Below are 25,408 nucleotides of genomic sequence, written 5' to 3' on the forward strand. Positions count from 1 at the left end.
TAAATTTATATTAGTAAAGAAGACTTTGTCATGATATGCATTTTATATCTGAATATTCTTATTTATTTAAGTATCAGGTTTTTAACACACATTCTACAGTGGGGTCTGATTTTCACTTTGGATATGCTCTGTATAAAGGTGGCTTTTCTAGCCTACATATAAAATGATATTTCTTTGATTTTTTAATAAAAAGAGCTAATACCTTACTGGATATCAATTAAAAAAATAGTTTTGTTTTGTAATTTAAGGATAATTTATTAGCAGAAAGTAAAAAAAATGAAGTACTACATTTTCAATTGTTGTTTATCCAATTTGGACTGTATATAGTTATTTATTTTAAATTATTTTATGCAAAATATTTCACTTAATTTTTTTCTTCTTGTTGCAGGAGCTAGAGTTAATGCCAAAGACAGCAAATGGTTGACACCTTTACACAGGGCAGTTGCATCTTGTAGTGAGGTATGAGATTTCTCTTGGTAAATACATTGTATGTGAAATCATTACGCAGGCCTGCCTGTGAGCCCATGTGCAGATCCTGTATTTTCAAAAACGGAACAAGCCACTGAAACTACCTAGACTGATCACTTCACTTTGCAGTTTGCACAAACCAAGCTAATTGTCCCATGTTCCTTCTGTGACTAAGACCTCTTGGAGAGTCTGAAGTGGCAGAGAATGCAAGGCTCTCTTTTTGTACTTCCTGCAGGACAGCAGTTTTCTTTCTGTCTTAGACATCCCTCATCAAGGCTCTTCTCTGCTCACTGGCTCACAGTAGCCTGATAGACTTGTTTCAGAGGTGCTACTGGTTGTGATCAGGAAATAATCTCTGCAGTGTGTAATGATTAAATGAAATATTGTTTAGGTAAACTGTAAAATTCATTTTGGAAACATTACTAGTTCTCCTGTGTTGCCAGTTCTAAATATAATTTTAAAATACGTTAAGTGTCTTATGAAGAAGAACAGTTCCTTCTTATTTATAATCCTGTGCTTTGTTTGATCTTAAAGATAACTGACATTTTGTGAGAATTCATTTTTATATTTGTCATTATCTTCTAACCCTCATAAAATCCTTGAAGAATAAAAATATTCTGAAGAAACTGTGTAGTTAACAATTTGCTAGAAACCAGTCAGCTATTGGGTAGCAAAGATGATAACGAATATCTGGACCCTCTTTTTTTCTGTCATTTTATTGCCTTTCTGAAATGGATTGTGTGTGTGTGTTACAAATGCATTGTGCCCAGAGCACACCTTTTACCCATCTTAATGTATTTGATTCTTGTTGAAAACATTTTTTTAAATAATTTAAAGTATAAAAGGGTGTGATGGTGTAAAGTAGTATTTTCTTCAGTTACTGAGATTGTGAGAGATGGAGAGGGTTGCTCCTGCTCCTTCTCCCCATCATGGGACCAGGTCCTTCTTAAGTCTGCTCATTCTCCATACTAATCGCAAACTACATCTTGAACACAAAGCAAGAGCTGGGCAGGTGAAGAGGAGCGGAGGACAAAGTGACTGGAAAGGACTGTGAATGCTGTGCTGTGACAGAGGCGGCCTGTTGGCCATAAGCCTTCGGGTTGGGAGACGGAGGGGGAGGGAACAGGGGTCTTGGTGGCTACAACTTATGAACTGTGGGGCCTGGGCTGGGGGAGACTGGCTTCCGGTATCACCTGCCGCGTTCTAGCTGGGTGATCTTAGGCAAATCTGGGAATTCTGGAAACTAAGACATATTAACCAAAATACTTTGAATTCTGAAATTCATGGTAATATTATTGAGATTGTGGCTAGCCCTCTTGTAAAGAAGTTTCTTTAGATAATGGCAATTAAGGAAGATAAGCGTTACCATCATTGCAACTGTTTGGTAAGTTAATCATATTTGCCTATTTTTTTGGCATGACTCTTGGGAATGTGACTTAAATTTAGTGGAGTTTTACCAGATTAAATTATCAGGAAGAGCGCTTCGTATATTTGTAGAGATACCAGGCCAAAAATTCTTAAAATAATTAACGTTAGAGGCAGATTGCAGGTTCCACCCAGAGACCTAACTGCTGATTTTTTAAAATTATGTATGTAGCTTGAACTTAAAGGGCAAGCTGTGGGTTAGAAAGCTAATCCTAATAAGTTTAAGCTTTTCAACCTAAAATTAAGTTTAGTCTTTCACAGAAGTTAACTCTTCATGGACGGTGGATGTCTTAAGGGTTAATTTCCTCCCTGAACTTGGGTTGAGAAAGACTGCTTCCAGTGAAGTACCCCCCATTCCAGCTCTCCGTCCGTGACACACCTGCTCGTGTTGCCTGGCTGCCTCCTCTTGGTTTGTGACTGTCGTTCCTCAAGTGTCACATACAGTTCAGCTCTCTGTAAATGCATTCTGTATTCTGAATAGATCAATTTCTGAATGCTAGGGGTGTGTGTGTATTTATTTATTTATTAAAAGCCACATCACACTGGATCCTCCAAAGGATATGCATTTATTGTTTTTTAACATAACCCCAAGAATTATCATTTTAGTTCTGTCAAGATAACTGAGTTTAAAATAGATCACCATGTGAAGTATTAGTGGTTCACCCAAACATTGCATTTATTTGCAAATGGGTTAGCCCTTCTTTTTGCTGTGCCTGACCCCAAGCTATGAATAAATACTCTTCAGGTATTATTTAAACTTTTGTTATCACCCCATCCCCATATTTCATAATCATATGTAAATCAACATCCTAGGGTATAACTTGTGTGTTTGAAGTCAAGGCCACCTGCAACATTTCTTACACATATGTACACATATGTACCTCTGGTGGTAGTTTAGTTGCTAAGTCGTTTCTGACTCTTGTGACCCCATGGACTGTAGCCTGCCAGGCTCCTCTGTCCATGGGATTCTCCAGGCAAGAATACTGGAGCGGGTTGCCATTTCCTTCTCCAGAAGATCTTCTCAACCCAGGAATCGAACCCAGGTCTCCTGCATTGCAGGCAGATTCTTTACCAACTGAGCTATGAGGGAAACCCATATTATGTACCCTCTAATAATGGGGAAATTAAGATCAAGGTTATTCTGGTAATTTTGCCATTAGTAAAACCATGTATATCCTACATAGTTATCCCTACACGTTTTTTCCTGAATGCTTGTAATGTGTTGATAATCTAGAATTTTACAAGGGTTTGACATCAGGCTCATTGGTTTGCAATTTCCAGAAATTTACCCTTGTTTAATTTTTGTTTTTGATGTCTCCTGTCCTTTGTTCTTTGAAAGTGTTACTCATTGGTGTCCCACTCTTTGCGACCCCATGGACTATGTAGCCCACCAGGCTCCTCCATCCATGGAATTTTCCAGGCAAGAGTACTGGAGTGGGTTGCCCTTCCCTTCTCCAGGGGATCTTCCTAACCCAAGGATCGAACCCTCAGGTCTCCTGCATTACAGGTAGATTATTTACCGTCTGAGCCACCAGGGAAGCCAGTTTTCTCCAAATTTTCGAAGGTCACTGCTGCTGTGATATGACACTGGCCTATATTATTCTGAGTTGTAATGTAGATATGTCAATATTAGCTCACCTGCCATAACAGAATACCACAAATTGGGTGGCTTAAGCAACAGAAATGCATCGTCTCAGTCTGGAGGCTAAACATTCAGAGGAAGGTTCAACGGGGTCAGTTTCAACAAGGCCTCTCCTCCTGGCCTGTGATGCCTGCCTTCTTGCTGTGTCCTCATGTTTGGTGAGGCAGGGGGAGAGGGGAGGTTCTCTTCCTGGCCTTAAAAGGCCATCAGTCTGTCAGATTAGGGCTCTCCCATATTGTCTCCTCTCCCTTTCCCTCCTAAATGCACTTTAGTGGGGGAGGCAGGACTTCATCGTGTGAACGTTGGGGTACACAGTTAAGTCCCCAGCAGTGGACTCAGGATTCAGACTAATCTGTCCTGATTCTAGAGTCTTAGCCATTGTGGTGGGTGCCATCTTACCCACCGTCAGCCACAAACTGGGTTCATTCTTGCTTTTCTGTGAAACAAAAGTATAGCTTTGGTTTCTCTCTTCTTGGTGATGGAACATAAATATTCCACACACTTTTCAGAAACCCACAGGTGTGCGTTGTGCATTCTAGTTGGACATAATTGAGGCACACCTGTCATCCATAGTATGCTGCATTTGCCCCATTTTCCTAATTATAAACTCTTCATGTTGCTTCTGATTATCTCCCATGAACGTGCTATAGAGATCCTGACAGTGCTTGTACCCCATTCTCCATGATTCTGAGTACATATTGCTCTGTGTGTATATTTTCCCTGTGTTCTCTTTTTTAAATTGAAATGCAATTTACAGTAAAGTGCACAGACTCTTAAGTGTGTAGTCTTGAGTTTTGGCAGATGTGTATACCTCTGCAGCCTTCTTCCCAGTCTAGATTTAGACGATTCCATCACTCCAGCCGGTGCCTTCATGTCCCTTTTCAGTCAGGCCTGCCTGTCCCGAGGCAAGCGCTGTTCTGATTTCTCTCACTGTGGAGTAATTTTGGCTGTTGTGTCATTTTGTAAGAATGGAATCATACAATGTGTGCTCTTGCACCTTGACTGCTTTTGCAGTTTGTCCTTTTTGTTGTGTACATTGGTGGTGCATTCCTTACTATTGCGAAGTCGTGTTTCCCTGTATGTATATGCAACAGTTGTATCTATTTTCCTATAGGTGGACATTTACATTTCTTTTTTGACTCTTATGAGTAAATAAAAGATTGCTATGACATTTTCAGATGGATGTTCTAAATTTTCTCATGGGTAAAATAGTTGGAATGGAGTTGTGAGGTCACAGGGCAGGCCTCTGTATGTCCTTGATTAACTACTTAACAGATTGATAGATTGATGGGCATCTCTCCAGCCTTTTGCCGTTTCCCAGATTTCATACAATCCCTATTACTTTTTATTTCAAAGGCTATACATGAGTCATGAATAATAGTATTTTGTTTGGTGTTTCTTGCTATGTTGCATAGTTATTTTAATTTTTTGAACACTGTGTACATTAGCTTTTTTTTGCTTGATAGCAGTCTTGAAAGGAGTGGTGGGCGGGTGCTAGTTCCCCCTTTACTGATAAGAAGACCAGAGGCTCAGTTTTACTAGACTTGAATAGTTACGCCTTGTAAATGACAGAACTGAGATAATTTGCTTCTGGTCTTTTCCATTTTGTGTATAGTTTGTCACTCATCTGCCAAAAATAGGATTGTCCCTGCAAGGAGAAGCTTTTTGCCATGTTTAGTTCTGATTATACTGCTTAATATTGATGGCTTACTGGATTCCTTTTGATTTTGCCATGAGTCCAGTTTATGGATGTGTTGTGACATTTTCCTTGTGTTCTGGGAGACCAATCACTGAATAGTAAACTGTTAGTTTGCCTTGTTAACACCAACTTTCCCACAAGGTAGAATCACAGCAAAGACTTCTTTCTTCCCTCCCCACTCGCGTGCTCTCTGTCTCTCTCTAATGAACGAGGTCCTAGTAATTTTTCATTTTGTAAAATACAACATGTGTAGTACCTTGGGAAATAGTATGTTTTAAATTTTTTTGTATTTAACAGCAAAGTGATAAATCTAATTTTTAAAGCTTTGAAATTATAAATTAATTGTATCTCATCATCTAGAAAAGCAAGAGTAGTGATGAATGCTTTTGAAGAATATTCGTCAGTATTTCTTCTCATACATTTTGATGGAGATTGATGGCTATGCCTCAGTTGGAGGATGAACAAAGGGAATATTTTATCTTGCTGTATCTTGCATGGCTCTGAGTACTGCCTTTGGTTCAAGGTCTTTTGTTTTCTGGCTTGTTTATAGCAGGTTCTACCAAACTTTTTATTTCCTCAAGAAATTGGTTTTCCATCTTGCATGTACAATTTCTAAAGCTGTTAAGTCATTTGTCTTATGTAACGTATCTTCGTGTGTTTCAGGAAGCAGTTCAGGTGCTGTTGAAGCATTCTGCAGATGTTAACGCTCGAGACAAAAACTGGCAAACCCCTTTGCACACAGCGGCCGCTAACAAAGCCGTTAAGTGCGCGGAGGCCTTGGTGCCTCTTCTGAGCAATGTGAACGTGTCTGACCGGGCAGGGAGGACTGCGCTGCACCATGCAGCTCTCAGCGGCCATGGGGAGGTAGGCGCTGCCCTTCCCTCAGTGACGCTCTGCGCCCCCACCCCCGTTACTAATGAACTCACCTGTCCTGCTTCTTTTTATTTATGTTTGCCTTCTTCAAACCCTCAGACTTCTTTTCATCATAATTCATGATGTAACTTTCTCACATTTAGAAATTTATCAGATACAGCCCCAACCAACACTACTAACTGTAAAACAATGTGAAAAGTTTATTCTGTCATTGAAGGAAAAAATATCTAGAAAGTCAGAGCAGTTTCATTGTTCTTCCAGAAAGATGGTAGCAGAGGAAGGTAAGAGTGTAGAAAACATTTTCTTAGTTTATTTTGAACATTTAGTCAAGATTTCATTGATGACAGGCCATCAAAAGAAAACAGTTAAAAAAAAATAGTAGTTATCTTATACAACGAGCATTGGCTAATAATGTTAGGTGTGTTATAGCAAAGAGTGGGGCTTATGTATGTACATGGAAGACATAGGAAAGAATGAGACTCAGTTAGAAGAACCTTTGAGGCCAGCTTGTCCAGTTCATTTTTTTTGCAGACACAGAAACTCAAACGGGTAAATATAAATGGTCCTACTGTACGGCAGAGGGAACTACATTTAATATCCTATAATAACCTATAATGCAGAAGAATTTGAAAATATATATGTGTGTATGTAAGTGAATCACTTTGCTGTCTACCTGAAGCATTGTAAATCAACTATACTTTGATTTAAAAAAGAAGAAATAAAGTGACGTTCCCAGGATTCGGGGGCTGAGCGCTCCCTGCTGCAGTGTTACTTTCACTCTTCTTCCCGGTTTTTGCAGCATAAAGAGTTCTTGCCTCCACTGCAGTTCCCGTCACTAGATGAGTCCCTTTTTGACATCTGCAGTGCTCTTTCCACAGGGAAATGACTGTAAATGTGTTTAGACATAATGGAAATAACTACTCTTGGTACGTTTTGAGCTAAGTAGACTGCAGTGGCCTTCAGGTCTAATCATATTATGGACACTTCATTTGTGTTTGAATTAAATTTAAGACATTTCTGCAATCAGAAAGTACTTTGAATTTTAATAATACTTTGAGCTATAAAAAAAGGAATAAAACATGTTGTTAAATACTCTCCCTTTATACTTCCCAGATTTGTGCTTAGTTGTTCATAAAACACCAGGACACAAAGTGGCATCTTTAAAAGATATTGATGCATGACTTCAATAACAACCACAATAAAACCTTTTGTTGTATTTTGTCCTGTTGTTTATTAAATTATGTTAAAGCATTCAGTATACAATCTAGTGTTTCTGCAAGTGCAGAAATTCAGTGCCAGAGAGATTTGAGATGAGTCTTGATGATGGATATTCAGGAACACTTCTCAATTTTGATGAAACTATGTTTGTTTTTATTCCAGATGGTCAAATTACTCTTGTCTAGAGGTGCCAATATTAACGCTTTTGACAAGAAAGATAGACGTGCTATCCACTGGGCAGCATATATGGGTACGTCTCTTTTTATTTATTTTTTGATATTAAGTGTTAAGTAAAAGTTGGACGTTGTCGTTCTTGCATTTGTACAGAATGTCTTTTAGGGTAGTGAGAAGTTATGTCTCAGTTTGCTGCCCAAATGAAACCAGCTTTGCAGTAGGGGAGGCTAGCAAGGACAGGAGTACCTTGGGTCCAGTTCTCTTGCTGCTGCTGCTGCTGCTGCTGCATCACATCAGTCATGTCCGACTCTGTGCAACCCCATAGACGGCAGCCCACCAGGCTCCCCCGTCCCTGGGATTCTCCAGGCAAGAACACTGGAATGGATTGCCATTTCCTTCTCCAATGTATGAAAGTGAAAGTGAAGTCACTCAGTCGTGTCCAACTCTTAGTGACCCCATGGATGGCAGCCCACCAGGCTCCTCCGTCCATGGGATTTTCCAGGCAAAAAGAGGACTGGAGTGAGTTGCCAGTGTCTTCTCCCCATTTCCCTTGGAAGCTGTTTAAAATTAATTCTGTTTACCTTTAAAGGGAGAGACATCCTAGACAGAAGCCTGGGGTACAGTTTAGACTGGTGTTTACTAAAAGCTCATTCTTATCCTGAACACATCTTTGTTTGTATGGGGATATTAAGGTAGAAGTTGTGAAGATATATTAGAAAGCCTGTTACCGGACTTCCCTGGAGGTGCAGTGCGTAAGAACCTGCCTGCCTGCCTGCCAGTGCAGGGGCCGTAGCTTCCAGCGCCAGTCCAGGAAGAGCCCACATGCTGCAGGGCAACCAAGGCCGTGCAGCACAGCTCCCGAGCCCGTGCGCTGTAACTCCCGGAGCCCGTGCTCAACAGCAGGAGAAGCTGCCACAATGGGAAGCCTGTGCAGCGCAGCTCAAGAGTCGCCCCTGCTCACCACAGCTAGAAAAGAGCCTGAGCAAGCAATGAAGACCTAGTGCAGCCAAAAATAAACAAATAATTTTTTTTGAAAACCTGTTGGGCCAAGCACTGGATTAAATAGGCATATCATGTTTGATTTCTACCACAGTAATTTCACAGAAAGAAACTGAGGTGTAGATACCAACTTTTCTGCTTTTAACATTCTTGAGGGGATTCCCTGGTGGTCCAGTGGTTAGGACTGTGTTTTCACTGCCAAGAGCATATTTTCAGTCCCAGGTCGGGGAGCTAAGATCCCACGAACTGTGCCGCACAACGAGAAAGGGGCTGGAATTCTTGAAAAGTCTTAGGATCTCCAAAATCTGCTGTCTGAAACAGAGTCCGTGGGGAAATGGTCCTGGGGCAGACCACTTATGACCTGTGTCGCTCTGTGAGCAGAGCACTGCCAAAGCATTAATGGGTTCTTGAGGTGACTTGGACAGCCAGGGAGGAGAAGCGCCAACCTTCCTCAGGATACTTACAAAAGAACGGAAAAGATGCTGGCTTGTGCGTGCTGAAACCATGCAGGTTGAAGTGAATCTTAACCTGCCCCTAACTTTGCAAGTCCTGCAGGGCTCAGTTGTGCCTCAGGAAGGAAGCCGTGGACGGAGGCATCTTCAAGTAGAGAGGAACTCCTCTCTTTGCAGCCATGGAGCTCAGGACATTTTCTCTTCCTCCCAGAAGTCCATTCTGCTTCTACTATGCTGATTCTTCTTGCTTAGGAAAGGTCACACGGACTGATGGAGCTGTTGTGTCATGCTGGTCTCTTCCCTCTCATACTGGAGTGCCTCTCATGCTGACCACAAAGGGCAGTCTAGCCCCTCTTCACACAGGCATGGCCTATTCCCATTACTGCCTGCATTCGCTTTTGTCTTTTTCTAGCTCTCTCTTAAAACTAGAAGATTGATGGAAGATTATTGATTTAAAATTACTGTATAAAATTCTAAAATAGAAAAATGTAAGAAACCAAATGAACTCAAAGCAATTTGTCAATAACGCCAAGTTCAGGAAGATCCTTTGCCTATCATGAAAGTAACTCTGGAGCGGTTGGTGTTTCTCTCACACCAGAGGCTTGTGCCTCTAGTTACGTCATGGGCAGTTTTCTTCTGTTAATGGAAGGTAAGACATCCAGAAGCAAGTCTCCTGTGGTGTCCTCCTGCTGTCTCCTCACAGCCTGTAGATTTTCTGTATTAAAGTCTTGGGAATTTTTCTGAATACTCTAGAGTAGCTTATTCTTAAAGACAGTTTAGGAACAACGAGTCTGATTTTAAACTATGTAACTTATAGTAAAAGTTTCACACATTAAGCAGAGAGCGTTAGGCTTTTTATCTTCAAAGAGTTAGGCTTGGCTAAACAGCAGTTTTCATAAAATTAAAGGCCACAGAATTTTGTGGGTTGCCTCTAATTGGGTGTGTGTGTATCTCAGGGTCCTTGGATGGCTTTGTTTTCCTTGATCTGCTAAATGTCATTTTTTAGGCTGATTGTGATTGTAGAAAATACTCTGTATTTTTTGTGCCTCACAGTCCATTTAATTTTTGAGCATAAACATTCAGAGGTTAATATTTTTTTTTCCTTGTCTCTTCCTTTCTTTAAGCTTGGAGAAAGAAGAGTATTTACACCCAATTTCAAAAACTTCAGTTGTTTTAGGTGTTCAGAATTAAAAGGAGCTAAATATACGGAAGTAGGGAGCTGTTTATTACCTGGTCTATTAGACAGGCCTGAAGTCCAGATCACTGTCACCTCTAGAGACTCTGTCAGGATTAGCCCAGGAAACACTGGACTCACATGTGTTCTTGTAATTTATTCCTCCCAGGCTTCCTTCTTTGCCTGCTGTCTCCTGGCTGAGACTACTTTTCTCTTTAGGCTCTACCTCTTCCCCTTGAGCTACGACTAAATTCTCAACTCCATCCTCACCTCAAATGAATTGATTATTTTCCCCTCCCTCCCCTGTATTTGTTCCTACTGTGAACCTTCATTAAGATCCCATTTACTCACTCATCTTTTCCGTTGCACAGTGCTTTTAACAAAATCCAGTCACCTTACTGTGATGACTCTGAGATAGAGGGCACTAAGTAAAGGTTAATTACCTTAGTGAGCAATTCATTACATTATTTCTTTTAAAAGCAGTTCATAATTTGAGTTGATATGAAATGGTGTTTGGTTTTTTTTTTTTTTTTTTTCTGCTCCTTTTCTTTCCATAAAAATGTGCAGACCTGCTGTACAGCACAGGGGACTGTACTCAGCACTCTGCAGTGACCTGTATGGGGAAAGGATCTGAAAAATAAAAAGGAGTGGATATATGTATATGTGTAACTAATTCACTTTGCTGTGTAGTAGAAACTAACACATTTTAAACCAACTATACTCCTGTAAAAATTGAAAAAAACAAACAAACATAGCTCGTTTTATTTATACATTCATGAACAAAAGAAAAATACAGAGAATTTTCCAAATTCCTGAAGGATAATGATTATACTTACCAAGCTTACATTGCTTGGATATAATTGTTTTTAAAGAACGTTGTTACTGATTACAGAACTAAGTATGCCATGCTATCTACTGAATGCTATCTTCTGAAAATACACTCAGATAAATTGAATGAAACCTAGTCCCCTTGGGTACCATCATTTTATATATTGATAAGGAGAAAACATACATATTCTGGCTAGGGTCTGCCTAGCTGGAACAATATATTTATTTCACTCTAGAACTCTCTTGCCTTTTTTCTTTCAAATAAGTCACACCAAACTGACTATGGAAAGACCTCTTCTTCCTGTTTTCAGTGGTCCATTAAAGGAATTTATGCATATTTCAGAAATGTACTTAAATAAATATTTGTCAATTTTAAGATAGTAAATTTGCTTACGTGTGGCCCCTTTTAAAAATAGGTTTTTTATCAACATCAGGAAAAGTTCACACTTCCTGGAATCTACACAGTTAATATGACCTGCGTCATTTACTTAGAGTGATATATTTTGAACAGTTTTTCCAGTATGTTTGTGTTATGGGCCTTCTAGTCTTAAAAATCAGAAGAATTTGTTTCTTTTTGGCCTATTAGTGAATAATATGCATTTGCCTGGTTTAAATAAGCTCCATTTATGTGTGACCCTCCCGGGTATTATAGGTCCTGATTTTTAATACATTACCACAAACCCAAGTAGTTGTTTTTTCTAGAGCCATAGGTCAGAGAAGTAACATGTCTGTCTTGAGAGAGCTTTTGTACCAGCTACTGCTCTTATATGATAGTCACATTTACTTTGACATCTAATGATTTAATAGATTTTCTTTTGATTTTTCCTTTCCTAAAAATATAGTAGATATTTTTCATATAAAGATGGGAGAAAATGTCTGAAAGTATCCACTTAAATTGATAATTTATATATATAAACAACCAAATATACTTGATTCTTTATACATCTTATAGTATCCTTTTTTCAGGAGAGTGGGGTCCTATGTTTGAAAATCTCATATTTATAGTTATTAACTTTATATACTCCTTTCCTATGAAGGCATATTAAAAATGACATCATGAACAACTTGTTTATTGCAACAAATGTTTATTGGGTGTCTGTTTTGTTTGAAGTATACCATGAAGGAGACCATAAGAGCCTATGACATTTTCCTTTAAAGATCCATATTTGGGAACCTAATACATAAAAGTAATTAAAATGTTAGTTAAATAATGATTCAAGTATAAGAAACATCACAAGGTATTATATGCTTATTAGATAGTATTTGCAGGTAGAGGGTGCTTTGGGCCATGTAATTCTGGGGAACTGGAAGCCTTCTAGGGCAGATAGGAACTGACATGGCCTTCTTCATGGATTAATAGCAATGATTAGAAAGAAACATCCAGGCAGAACATCCTGTGCAGTGAAGAAACTGGCTTCATGAACAAAGACACAGTGGTGGCAGAGCTTTGGGGAGGAGGAGGAAGCACTGTAACCTCATCTGGTGAGATGTGAGGGGACAGGAAAGGAGGCCAGTGGCTCTCTCACCTTTCAGATGCAGGTCCCCCTTCCTGGCCTCCTTGCATGGTTGGGGGCAGCCTGAGACTAGTTCTGACTAACAGAAGCAGCATGGCCTCTGGACCAGAGCATTTGATCAGTGGTGTGAAGCTTAGTCCCCTTTCTTGGCACAGTGACCAGCTGCCTTCAGGATTGTGTCAGCTCCATGTGTCTGGATCCTTGAGGGACTGAGTAGAGCCCTCTTGACAAGCTATCATAATGCTAATGAGAAAACACTGATTGTTTAGACCACTGAGATTTGGGAGTCAGCATGGGTGAGCAACAAACTAAGGTTGTTAAGGACAGCTGGTGGAAATAGTGAGAGAGTTTTTAGGTTAATGTTCCAAAGACGACATTTTTAAGAAATATGCCCAATTCACTCCCAGATTTCTGAATAGAAGAAGATTCCGCTAAAGCTTGCAAACATAAACTAATGTCTTATATTAGAAATAAGCTAGTTTAGTAACTTGAGAGTATTAAAAACAACCTCGGAAACATGATCTAGGGGAAAGGAGGATTGCAGGGTCATCATTGGATAAGATAATTAAATGTATTATTTTCAGCTGTTTGTTGCGCCTGTCAACATTTATCAAAATTATCCTGAATTCTTACTTTTTCCTTGTGTCCACTCTCTGGTTATAGCGTGATTAATTGGTGACTGTCGAGCATTGTCTAGTTAATTTGTACTTTTACCTGTCTTTAAAGATATTCAAGATCGTATTGTATTTCATATTTTCCATACGCTCTCTGCTTGTTTTTTTTCCTTCATAAACACATTTTCAGGTCACATTGAAGTAGTGAAATTACTTGTGGCACACGGAGCTGAGGTGACATGCAAGGACAAGAAGTCTTACACGCCTCTCCACGCAGCAGCCTCCAGTGGGATGATCAGCGTAGTCAAGTACCTTCTCGATCTTGGAGTTGATGTAGGTGTACAGACTAAGCAGGATGAAGAATGGAGCGTTTTGTGTGTTTGTGATTTCATTGTCTGTGATTTCATTGTCAGTGGAGGTTTTTTCAAATTTAAAAGATGTTTTCTTACAGTAACGTTTTTGTCTTTTAATAGTGTTATGTTTATACTCCTTTACATAATATACAGTCTGCTGATTCTGACCAAGACATGAAGTTAGTCAAATGTGTTAAGAGGTAGAATATTTTCCAAAGATGAATGGTTGATTGACAGAGGTTTTCCTTTTCCATCACATTCTAGCCCCCTGTAGCTTCATTTCAACTGTGGAAACCAGCAGATCAGACATACTTGAATTATTTTCCTAAGTGGCTTGGTTATTGTTAGTAGTATTTGCCCAGTTTGTCTAATATTTCCTTTAAATGACTGTAGCTGTTCATAATACAGTGTATTGACCAGAAGTAGGCAGGGAAACTAGAGGCTTCTGGCCTCTAGTTAGCTGCAAGTATTCCTTACTATATGAGTCTGTTTGGTTAGGGAAGGGTTGCCTGCTTCATCTGAATATCTTTGATAATAGAACCGGGACAGCTAAGAATACCTGGCGCTCCCATAGTCCATCCTCTACACACATGTATGTTACCCCCCACCCTGCCCTGGTGGCTCAGCTGATAGAGAACCTGCCTGCAGTGCAGGAGACCTGGGTTCAGTCCCTGTGTTGGGAAGATCCCCTGGAGAAGGGAATGGTTACCCACTCCAGTATTCTGGCCTGAAGAATTCCGTGGACTGTATAGTCCATGGGGTTGCAAAGAGTTGGACGTGACTGAGCAACTTTCACTTAGTAGCTCTACTCTTATTTTAGGTACAGGTCTGACAAGCTTGTCTGGTTCTTTAAAACAGACTATTTGTTATTGTTTAGTTGCTAAATCGTGTCTGACTCTTTCACGACCCCATAGAGTGTAGACCACCAGGGTCCTCTGTCTATGGGATTTCCCAGGAATACTGAAGTGGGTTGCCATTTCCTTCTCCAGGAAGTGAGGGTCCCAATCCAGGGATTGAACCCGTGTCTCCTGCATTGGCAGGCAGATTCTTTACCACTAAGCCGTTGATTTAAAACAACCAGGAGAGAGGGAGGTAGTTTAGATCAGCTGCAAAGACAGAAAGATAGTTGGTGACCTGGTTGAACTCTTTATTAATTTAAGGACTATATGAAGCACTTAATTTTTGAAAGATAGGGATCAGAAAGCCAAACACAGTTAGGCAGAGTGCAAACAGATGAAAGGTTTTTTTTTCAACTCAGCACTTCCTATAGCTCAGTTTTAGCACCGAGGTTATAATGCCCAAGAGACCCTTGATCTAGATAAATGAGACAGCCTACTTCTGGTCACTGTTTCAAGTCCATTCTGGGACAATTTTTAAAGCATATTTTATTGGCAGCAAAATAAACTCTGGTGAGAGTGTTCTTCAAAAAAAGTGGTCAGACTTTGAGCCACTTGGTGACCCATGGCCTCTGATTGCATGACTCAGCTTCTAAGAGCTGCCGTAACAAACAGCCATGAAGTGGGTGACTAAAGGCAGCACACGTGATCTCTCAGAGTTCTGGGAGCTCCAAGGGAGAATCTGTTTTAGGTTGCCAGCTTTGGGTGTTGAAATCTAGATGATTTGACTAAAGTTATGTGTGGCTTTTTCAGTTCCTCTTATTTCTGTTACTGGAGATCTGAGAAAGGAAAATGTTTAAGTTGTGATAGATTGGGCCCAACCACAAGGATAGAGGGCACAGAACTCCCTTCAGCTTTGATAATTCACTAGAAGGACTCCAGAAACTCACTGAGCACTATTATACTCACAGTTATGCTTTATTACACAGAAAAAATACAAACTAAGATCAGCCAAAGGAAGAGACACACAAGTATTCATTCTAAATGCAAAGCTCCCGTTGGCCTCTCCCTGCAGAGTTGGGACTCTAATCTCCCAGCGTCAGAGTGTGACATACGCATGCAGTATTGCCAACCAGAAAAGCCACCCGAGCTTTGTTATCAGAGTTTTGTTGAGATTCCACTAGATGGGCATGATTGATCAGAATTGCTCATGTGATTGATTTCAGTCCACTGAGACCAAGTGATCCAAAGCCCTTCCCCCAAATCCCATGGCTGTTTATGTGGCCCTGCCCCTGAAGACTATCCGCTCTGCTAACCCTCCTCTCAGCTGCAGGGTACCCAGCTCCCACCCTAGACAAGCACATGTCTATCAGGTGTGCCGTGGGTTACCTCCCAGAGGACAGGGACAAAGGTAAAATTCTTCATTACAGGAAAGCTGTGTAAACTTGAAAATGTTAATCCAATATATTTTTTAAGGAATAGAAAGATAAACTTGAGTTATATCAATTATTTCTCAGTACTGATCACATTGTTTAGAGCATACTCATTTTGGTAACATATCAGTGTATCAGTATGTAGGCTGGAATATATCTAGAGCCTAAGTTTGTTGCAAAAATGAGTTAAATAAATAGGAAAGGATGTCACTCATTTCTTAAAAATCTTGCAGTCTACTAAAAACCAACTTTCATCTTTGGTCACTGTAAATGAACCAGGAGAAAATATGTGTGTTTTTCAGTATATGTCAATTTTCAGTTTGTGTCCATTTTTCATGATTCTTAGAGTTAATGCTTTAATTGTCTCTACCTAGAATGCTTTTTAAAATATTTGTTTTCATTTTCCTAAAATATCTCATGTAATCATTCAGTTTTGTCTTGAAATAGACATTTGTCTATATGAATTATATTCCCTGATGGTACAAAATCCATTTGACACCAAAATGCTGCAGTTATGTTCGTTTTTTTAAAATAAGTTTAAAATTATAAGCCTTATCTGTATTATTTATCCCTGTTTCTCACTTTAATAATTTGATTTCAACCACAACGTTGTTAAGGTAGCTTACAACACTAATAATTAGGAAGACTGCATTAACATTGACGTTTTTGTCTTCCAATAGATGAATGAGCCAAACGCCTATGGAAATACACCTCTTCACGTAGCCTGCTACAATGGACAGGATGTTGTCGTGAATGAACTGATAGACTCTGGTGCTAATGTAAATCAGAAGAATGAGAAAGGGTTTACTCCTTTGCACTTTGCTGCTGCATCTACACACGGAGCATTGTGTTTAGAGCTTCTAGTAGGCAATGGGGCCGACGTCAATATGAAGGTAGGAAGTCAGATCAAAATCCCTACCTAGTGTTTCGGGTTGTGCTATGTTAATACTGTTGGTAGCACATACCATTCAGCAATAAAAAGGAATGAGTTACTGGTACATACACAGATAAGTCTTAAAAGTACTATGCTGAGTAAAAGTGTTACATAAGAATTTGTTCACTGTTCCCACTTATATAAAGTTTTAGAACAGACAAATAGTAATGAGGTGCCAGACTATCTATAGTTGGGGGTAGAAAACAGGACAGTTATTGTCTCTGGGAGCAGGGATTGATAAAAAGGCATGGGGGAACTTTCTGGTATGGTGGTAATGTCCTGTATTTTGAGAGCTTTGGGTTATATGAATAAGAATTAGTCAAAACTCATCAAGTGGTACATTTAAGATTTCAAAGGCCTCATTGCATGTAAATGTTCCCTTAGAAGGTTACAAACCAAGCTAATATTCAACCTTAGTTAATGATACACATACCAAAGTATTTTAGAGGCAATAAGTAGATTATCTGTAGCTAATTTTGAAAAATATCATTTAGGGACTTCCCTGGCAGTCCAGTGGTTAACATTCTGAGCTTCCACTACTGGGCAGGCATGGGTTTCATCCCTTGTTCTGCATACCACACAGCTTGGTCAAAAAAAAAAAAAAAAATCACTTAACAGAATGGGTGGGTGGAGAGAGAGACTGATGTATGATAATGTTCATATAGTAAAATGTTAGCAGTAGACTCTAGGTGGTACACATATGGGTGTTCACAGTAATATTCTTTCAACTTTCCTGTTTTGAAATTTTTCACAATATTAGAAAAATTAAAAGATGAATATCAGTGGTTTACATACAAGGAATAGTTGATTTTTGGTCAGTTGCTTTCAAGAGTGAGCATTTAAGTTTTAGAAATACATAAAAGTTCTGGAGCTAAAATAAATGTACTTTTACTGCATAAGTCTTTGGAAATGCACATGTAACCACAATTTTGAACACAACTACTTTACAATGTGTACTTGTCATTTATATTTTCCAAGTTGCTTTCACTGATTGTGTCTGTATTAATTTATTAATTCATTCTTTGGGCACTTGCCAAACCGTGGCTTGTGGAATGAAAAAAAGAAACCATTAAAAAAAAAACAGAACCATTTAGGATTTGTAAAAATATTTAAGCTTCGAATGTTTTCAGAGCTTAATTACATAACATTTCAGCTCCTTTTGTAGGTGTGATAAGCTGGTGTCTTTCAGAGGATAGGGAAGGGAGTCGGTTTTCTCATCTCTAACTTGAAAACATCCTTTAACAATGCCACTGACCCACTCTGACAGCTGTAGCAGCAGCAAGCCCATCTATATTTAGGTCATTGCTCTAAATTGCCCTCTGCCAGCTAAAGGACAGAATTTATACATATCAAACCATGGAAGGAAAGGGCATAATATTAAAAAAAAAAAAAAGCCCTCTCTGGTACAAGTGTTTCTTTTAAGAAAATACATTTAAAGCTTTCGGTTCTCAGTCAAATCACCTACTGAAGTTTTATTGTTAATAATTTAAATAACGTCTAAAAATTTCCTAATAATAAATTTGAACTTATTTTGAATTTATTTGAATTTATTTTGATTTGAAGAATTCCTGCTGTTTGGATAATCAGTGCTCAGAAAAAAAAAATTCTTAACAGGAGTGGAGAGGTTTGTTACTTGTTTCCTCAAAAGCCTAGTAATATTTTTTAGTAAAGAGTGTTTCAAAATAAAAAAAATTGAAATTATCTTAACATTTTTCAAATGAAAAGATCTCATCAGATATTTTTAGTCTAGATAGATCTGTTTATGATAAAGTGGCTATAGTTAAAATTATCTTTGTTAAATATTAAGTGTCTTGGAGTAAGAGAGACTTACCTGTATCATTAACTGTTATGCATTTTTTAGTGTATCGATGGCTCAGTAAAAATTAAGCTGTTTATTTTATACAGTGCTGTTTAGACAGACAGTTACTATAGTTTGAAAATAATTTAATTACTTGGTTCATGTGTCATTGCCTACGTAGCTGACCAGTACCTGTAGTTATTTTTAAGTCTGTGTTTTCTTGTGGAATGTAGAGATGAGAATCATTTCTACAAGAGGGTTACTTGCTCATATCAGTGGTCCTATTTGACATTACTTCCTTAATGATTTAGAAAATTCAGTGGTGGATTTTACACATGACAAGGGAATATTTTAGCAAAGTCGTTAAGATGTGGTGGTGAAGTAGATTTGAAGACAACAGGCCATGACATTGATTTAAAACTGGATTCCATAAAAGTTGCTTTGATCTTGACTAAGGATGTGTGACTTCCTGCTGATGTGCAGCTGTCCAGTTACCCTAGCGCCAAGCTCATTGAAACACACTCTCCAGGTTGTTGACGATTTCTGGGTACCGTCCAACCCTGACATTATGTAAAAACTGTTGATAGTAGTGAGTTTTCAAGTAATGTGTTTTCATTGAAGAATATATCTTCATTCCTGACACCAACGTTACCTATATTTGACAAATGGTTATTTGAATAAGGCGCTATGGCTCTAAAATTTGGCTTATAAGAAAGAAAATCATACTTGCTGACCCTCAAGTCCTCCTTATCAAGTCATCTTTCTCCTTCATCTTTTCCTCCCATTTCATTCTCTATTTTGATGTTTCTGACCTGATCAAATTGTGGATGACTTACATTTGGAATGTAAATTTAGGTTCATAAATATTCAGTTTGTAAGTTTTTAAATTGATTGTCCTACAAAATACTATTTAGATGTAAAGTGAATGTTCTTTTAAAAAGAGCAATATAGGTCTGGTTTTTCATAACCTTGCTTATCATGAACCCCGCTACATTGACGATGTCACTTGCTGCCTTTTTTTCCTCCATTCTTCAAGTGTTTATTCTATAATCAGTTACTATAGAGGATAGAAACTCTGGATAGTATGTATGTTGAAAGCAAAAAAAAAAAAATACAATTTCATGCAATATATCCAGTTGTCAAGCCAGATAGCTATTATACCTTTTCCCACCCCCATCCTATATGTAAATTTTGGTCAGAGTACCCCAAATACTTCTTTCCTTTGTGATAATCACATGTATGTTTTGATTAACAAAATAATTTAGGAAAGAAAGGACTTTACCTAACTCACAGTAAAAGATATCACTAATTCATATTTGGAATTCCTCTGAAATTTCAGAATTCCTACATTGAATACACATGCACAACCAGTCTAGTTTATTATCTTAAGTAATTTGAGAAAAAGCTAACAATATTGATTACAAATAATTATAAACTAAGTAATGTATAAAGTTTTTAAAGTGAATTATAGTGGCTGAAGTTAATTCTGACATTCACTTTTCCTTGGTCAGGGAGGGATTCAGCATTTCTTTTAGGACAAAAGAATTATAGCAATGTGAAATTTTTGAACCTTGCAGCAAATCCTGGCTGTACCACTTCCAATGACGTGACCTTGGTCAAATCATTAGTATCCTTGTTCTTCAGTTCCCCCATCTGTGAAATAGGAGTGATATTAAGATTATAACACACCTACCACTCGGGACCTTCTATAAACTGTAGGCACTATATATTTGTGCTTTATGGTATACATACTAAAACATTAGTTCATAATTTCAGATAACTGTTTTACACTGCCATAGGCACCTATTAAACCTAATGCTTGAGTAATAGTTACACAAAATAAGGTTGCAAGAGGATATTCAAAATAAAATGAACAATTATGTGTTATGAATATAACCAGAATTTTAAATCTTTTTTGTGTCTATTTCAGAGCAAAGATGGAAAAACTCCACTGCACATGACTGCCCTCCATGGTAGATTCTCCAGATCACAAACCATTATCCAGAGTGGTAAAAAGTATTTCTGTTTGTTTTTTTTCTAAAGTAAAACCATTCATCCACATAATGAATGGTATTGAGGAATTGTTATAGCAGTATACATAATTTTGACATTTGATATCATATCTCATGAAAATCAGATAATGAAGAATTTTAAATGCCACTTACATGTATCTTTTATAGTTGTTTTTCATTTATTTCTGTATTGTTTCGCTTAGATTATTTATATAATATCACTAGCAGTTAGTACTGGCTTTAAAAAAACATGCTAAATAGAAAAATAACTCTGCCTTTCCACTGCAGTTTATTATATATTGACAAAACTCAGTTGCATTTCTCTTTCCCTTTTTGAATATTTTGAACTGTTTTTAGCATTTTCATTTCTTTTCTTTTCGTTTGTATTTGAATTAGTACTAGGCAAGCTAAACTTTTAAATAAAAAGGACTTTTGGGTACATTACTTTAAGGCAGTGTTTCACAAGCCATGTTCCAAGGGACTATTTATAAGTAGACTTAAGACAATAGCTGTTCTCATTTGGCAAGGAAAGGGTAGGAGTAAACTCATGATCAAATAATTGATGAGGCGTTGCAGACTGTCTTCTGATTTTTAAATCTATTAAAATCTTATGCTCAGTTCACGAAATTGCTCTAAGTATAAAATCTGTAATCCCAGTGCCTGACCCAGTAACTTTGCTGTGGATGAAATCTATGGATTTTATTCCTCCTTTGTTGCAGGAGCTGTAATCGACTGTGAAGATAAGAATGGCAACACTCCTTTGCACATAGCAGCGAGGTATGGCCACGAGCTGCTCATCAACACCCTCATCACGAGCGGGGCCGACACCGCCAAGTAAGTGCCTGCCAGGCAGGGGGAGCGGGTTTGTCCTGAACGTAGGACTGTTGCTTGAGCTTTTTCCTCTTGGTGTTGATGATGTAATAGAATGTTTAATACGACTTCATTGGGTCTTTTTATGTTTTTTATCCCAGTTCTTTCTAGATTATGACTAATATGTTAAAGTTTCCATGTAAAATTTTGTTTGAAAGATGGATTCTCTTGCATGCTCTGCAGAAATACACACCCTACTTAAATTGATGCTTATCATTCCTATGTGTAGTTTTACATTTTTATTATACTTTTATATGTTCATAAATGTTTTAAATATTCTTTTAAGCTTTCTAAAAATGGTATGCTACTGTATGCTTCATGAAACTTTTTTTACATGTGGTTGTTGATTTAGCCATGTAAATATAAATTAGGGCTTTTTTTCCTTTCTTAATCTCTGTAAGTAACTCTAGTTCATTCGTTTTATAAAATTTAATTCTTGTGTAAAGATTTCACAGTTTATTCATTCTCCTCATTTACAAACACAACCTACTTCTGATTTTTTACTGCTAGGAAAAATTACTGCAGTGAACAGTCTTAAGCAAAACATTTTGCCTTGTGGTAATGATTCTTGATGGCAAAGCAGGTGGGATGATTTTTGCTCCTGAGACAAATGTCTATAGAGTCATTTTTGGTTGTCCTAATTAGGGCAGAGTGCCACTGCCACCCAGTGTAGCTCGAGCCCAGGGACATTGGTGATGTCCTGCCCTTTCCCCAGCACACACGCACACTGTCCTGCCCTCTGCCCACCACAGACGCACACTGTCCTGCCCTCTGCCCACCACACACGCACACTGTCCTGCCCTCTGCCCACCACACACGCACACTGTCCTGCCCTCTGCCCACCACACACGCACACTGTCCTGCCCTCTCCCCACCACACACGCACAGACCCACACAAGGTCCACAGTGACAGTAAGTAGTCTGAGCTCGAAAAACCCTACTCCAAGAGGAAAGTTGCTGGAGAAGTTAAGTAGTTTCTTTTTACTTTATTTAAGTGACTGTATTTTTCTCACATTGTGATGAAGATACTGTCCTCTTTGCTTTAGACGTGGCATACATGGAATGTTCCCCCTCCATTTGGCAGCCTTAAGTGGTTTTTCAGATTGCTGTAGGAAACTTCTTTCTTCTGGTGAGTGGAACCTTCACAGACAAATTATCCTCTTTTATGGTTCCCCCAAACTCCCTTCCATCCTGCTTTTGCAAAATTATATACAAATACATCCAAGTATGGATCATTTATTAACCCCTCTTAGAAGATATTGGGCCCTATAAGATTTGATTTTCTCTTCAACTCTGGGAAAGGTTTTATTTTTCTAGTGATTTCTTCCTCTCTCTTAGTTGGGGAATGGCATGTGGAATATTTCTGAAGTAGTCCTTTTATGTCTGGAAGCAAAATATCTTCATTTGCATGGTTCCTTTTTAAGAACCAGTGACCAGTTTACAGTATCTTCTAGGTCTGAAATGTATACCATATTTAATTACTGTTTTAAAATACCACAGTCATAGTTTGATACAAAACAGGATCAGTAGCTTTCTGTTAATATAAATATTACTATAAAGATATTTATTAAAATGTGTAGAAGTACTAAATATATAAGATTTTACTTTAAATGGTATTCTATTAGCATGTTACAAAAGTTGAACAGATTTTATATATTATTAATACTTATGATTGCTGAAAGAATTATGGGAAAGTTTCTGGGAAAAATTAGCATATTGTGAGACAGACCCTTCTGAGTTTTTCTTAATGGTACCTTTTTTTCCCCTTTGGCTTTGCCCGGTCTTCGTTGCTGCGAGGGCTCCTTCCTAGTTGGGGAGGGTAGGGGCTGCCCCATAGCTGTGGTGACAAGCTTCGCGTTGCTCTGGCCTCTCTTGGTGCAGAGCACTGGCTCTAGGCGTGCCGGCTCCAGTCGCGGCTCCAGTCGTGGCTCCCAGGCTCCACAGGGCAGGCTCCCGTAGCTGTAGTGTGTGGGCTCAGTTGCCCTGCAGCGTGTGGGATCCTCCTGGATCAGGGGTTGATCCTGCATCTTCTGCATCTGCAGGTACATTCTTTACCACTGAGCCACCAGGGAAGCCCTTGGTGATATCTTTTAAGTGATGTAACTGTGTTTTGAGTGTTTTAAGTGTATGCATACCACAAGTAATCACATACCCATTTATCTATGAAAGAGAATTATAAAACTCCCTTCTCAGTGTTAGTAGTAATCCACAGGTAGCAAAGGAAAAAGTTTACTAAGAAATCATTCATGGGGCTTCCCTGGCAGTCCACTGGTTACTCCGTGCTTCTCAAGGCAGGGGATGCAGTTTCTATGCCGGTCTGGGAACTGAGATCCCACATGCCGTGCAGCGTGGCACACCACCCCCCCAACAATGTTTATGTATCTTACAGTTTAGTATATTCACAGAGATACGTGACCATGACTACAGTGGGTTTTAGAAAATTTTTGCTACCGCCCACACCCAGAGAAACTTCATTTGGCATCAGTTCCCCATTTCCTCCCTCCCCCAGCCCTTAGTAATCAATAATCTACTTTCTATCTCTAAATTTACCTGTTCTAGGTAGGTTGTAGAGGTGGAATCACCTAACGTGGTTTTGTGACTGGTTTTTCACTTAGAAATGTTCTGAGGGGTCATCCAGTGTTATAAGTATGTATCAGTACTTTATTTCTTTTTATTGCTGAATAATATTCCATTGTATCCTATGACTTTTAAACAAGTACTCTAGCATTTGTTTTGAAAAAACCCCAGTGTTGTAGTGGTAATTAAAAAAAAATACATTATTAATCTGTTTTCAATTAATTTGTACCTATTTGTAAGTCATAGTTTTGTGTATGATGGGGTGTGATTTTTTACATTGTTAATGTAATGCTTTAACATAAAGTAACATGCATATAGTATTACATAAGATGTATTCATTCTTGTAGGATTTGATATAGATACCCCAGATGATTTTGGCAGGACCTGTCTACATGCAGCTGCAGCTGGAGGGTATGTTAACAAAATTTTTACTTTTTTTAAGAAAAAGGTAGCTGATCATGGCAGGTTTTGTTGTTGTTGTTTCGTAAAATACAAGTCATAGTATTTTATTCACTCTGCCCTCATTTGAAAACATACTTTTATGCTTATTTAAACCTACCAATTTCATCATAAAGTTATTGACAGTTGCATCTTCTCATTGTATTTTTCCTGGGTAGTAATTTGGAGTGCCTAAACCTTCTGCTGAATACTGGTGCAGACTTCAACAAAAAAGACAAGTTTGGAAGGTGAGCTGTGGTACAGTTCCTCTGTAGCTCCTGCTTAATGTTATTTGCTTAATGACTTTCTCAAATTATAATTTGGCATCTGTGTTAGTCTCTCAGTCATGTCCAACTCTTTGCAGCCCCATGGACTGTAGGCCACCAGGCTCCTCTGTCCATGGGATTTCCCAGACAAGAATCCTGGTGAGGGTTGCCATTCCCTTTTCCAGGAATCTTCCTGACCCGAGGCTCGAACCCATGTCTTCTGCATTGCAGGCGGATTTTTTACTGTCTGAGCCATGAGGGAAGTCCTTAATGGCTTCCTTAATGACTTTCTTAATCTTTTTATTTGGCTTCTATGAGTTAACTAAAAACTTTCACATCTTTTACATTGTGATCATGATGTGTTGAAAGATTCCAATAAGGAAATAACTTCTGAATATTCATTCTTACCCACAGCCTTCTTCCAACTGGGCCCCTGCCATAGCCCCATCCTACCAGCCACAGCTTTCCTTTATAAGCACTACGTACCTTTTATGATGTCATTCCTCTGCTTCCTTTATAGCTATGAAAATGTAACCCATGTGCAGTACCTGTGCTCCCTAAACAGCAACTTACAAGAGCAGTGGTAGTTCTCCATTCCCTCAAGTCATTCTTTCTTAGAGACTCTATGGCCTAGCTTTGCTTCCAGAGCACTAGGAGGGAGGAAGCAGGTCACAGTGTGAACGCAGAGGCCCTGTGTTCCCTCAGCCGACCCGCACTCTCACTGTTCAGCCCAGACCTCACTGTTGCTTGCATCTGTGACTGCAGTGATTAAAGCCACCAGGGTCTGCTAAGTTACTTAGAGTGGGAATTG

At 38.8% G+C, this 25,408-nt stretch overlaps 1 protein-coding gene across 4 annotated transcripts in view; it reads left to right on the top strand.

The window, feature by feature from the left end:
- ANKRD28 (ankyrin repeat domain 28) overlaps positions 1-25,408 on the top strand; it is a 216,046-nt gene that overhangs the window by 149,813 nt on the left and 40,825 nt on the right. For all 4 annotated transcript variants that reach the window (XM_070377138.1, XM_070377133.1, XM_070377135.1 and 1 more), the window contains exons 4-13: positions 389-459; positions 5,898-6,098; positions 7,488-7,575; positions 13,271-13,413; positions 16,383-16,595; positions 20,365-20,443; positions 21,166-21,280; positions 22,363-22,445; positions 24,241-24,304; positions 24,511-24,579. In XM_070377138.1, the coding sequence (XP_070233239.1) occupies positions 389-459; positions 5,898-6,098; positions 7,488-7,575; positions 13,271-13,413; positions 16,383-16,595; positions 20,365-20,443; positions 21,166-21,280; positions 22,363-22,445; positions 24,241-24,304; positions 24,511-24,579 (1,126 nt within the window). The remainder of the gene's footprint in view (positions 1-388; positions 460-5,897; positions 6,099-7,487; positions 7,576-13,270; positions 13,414-16,382; positions 16,596-20,364; positions 20,444-21,165; positions 21,281-22,362; positions 22,446-24,240; positions 24,305-24,510; positions 24,580-25,408) is intronic.

Source organism: Bos mutus, chromosome 1 (genome assembly GCF_027580195.1).
Source record: "Bos mutus isolate GX-2022 chromosome 1, NWIPB_WYAK_1.1, whole genome shotgun sequence".
NCBI classification, from domain to species: domain Eukaryota; kingdom Metazoa; phylum Chordata; class Mammalia; order Artiodactyla; family Bovidae; genus Bos; species Bos mutus.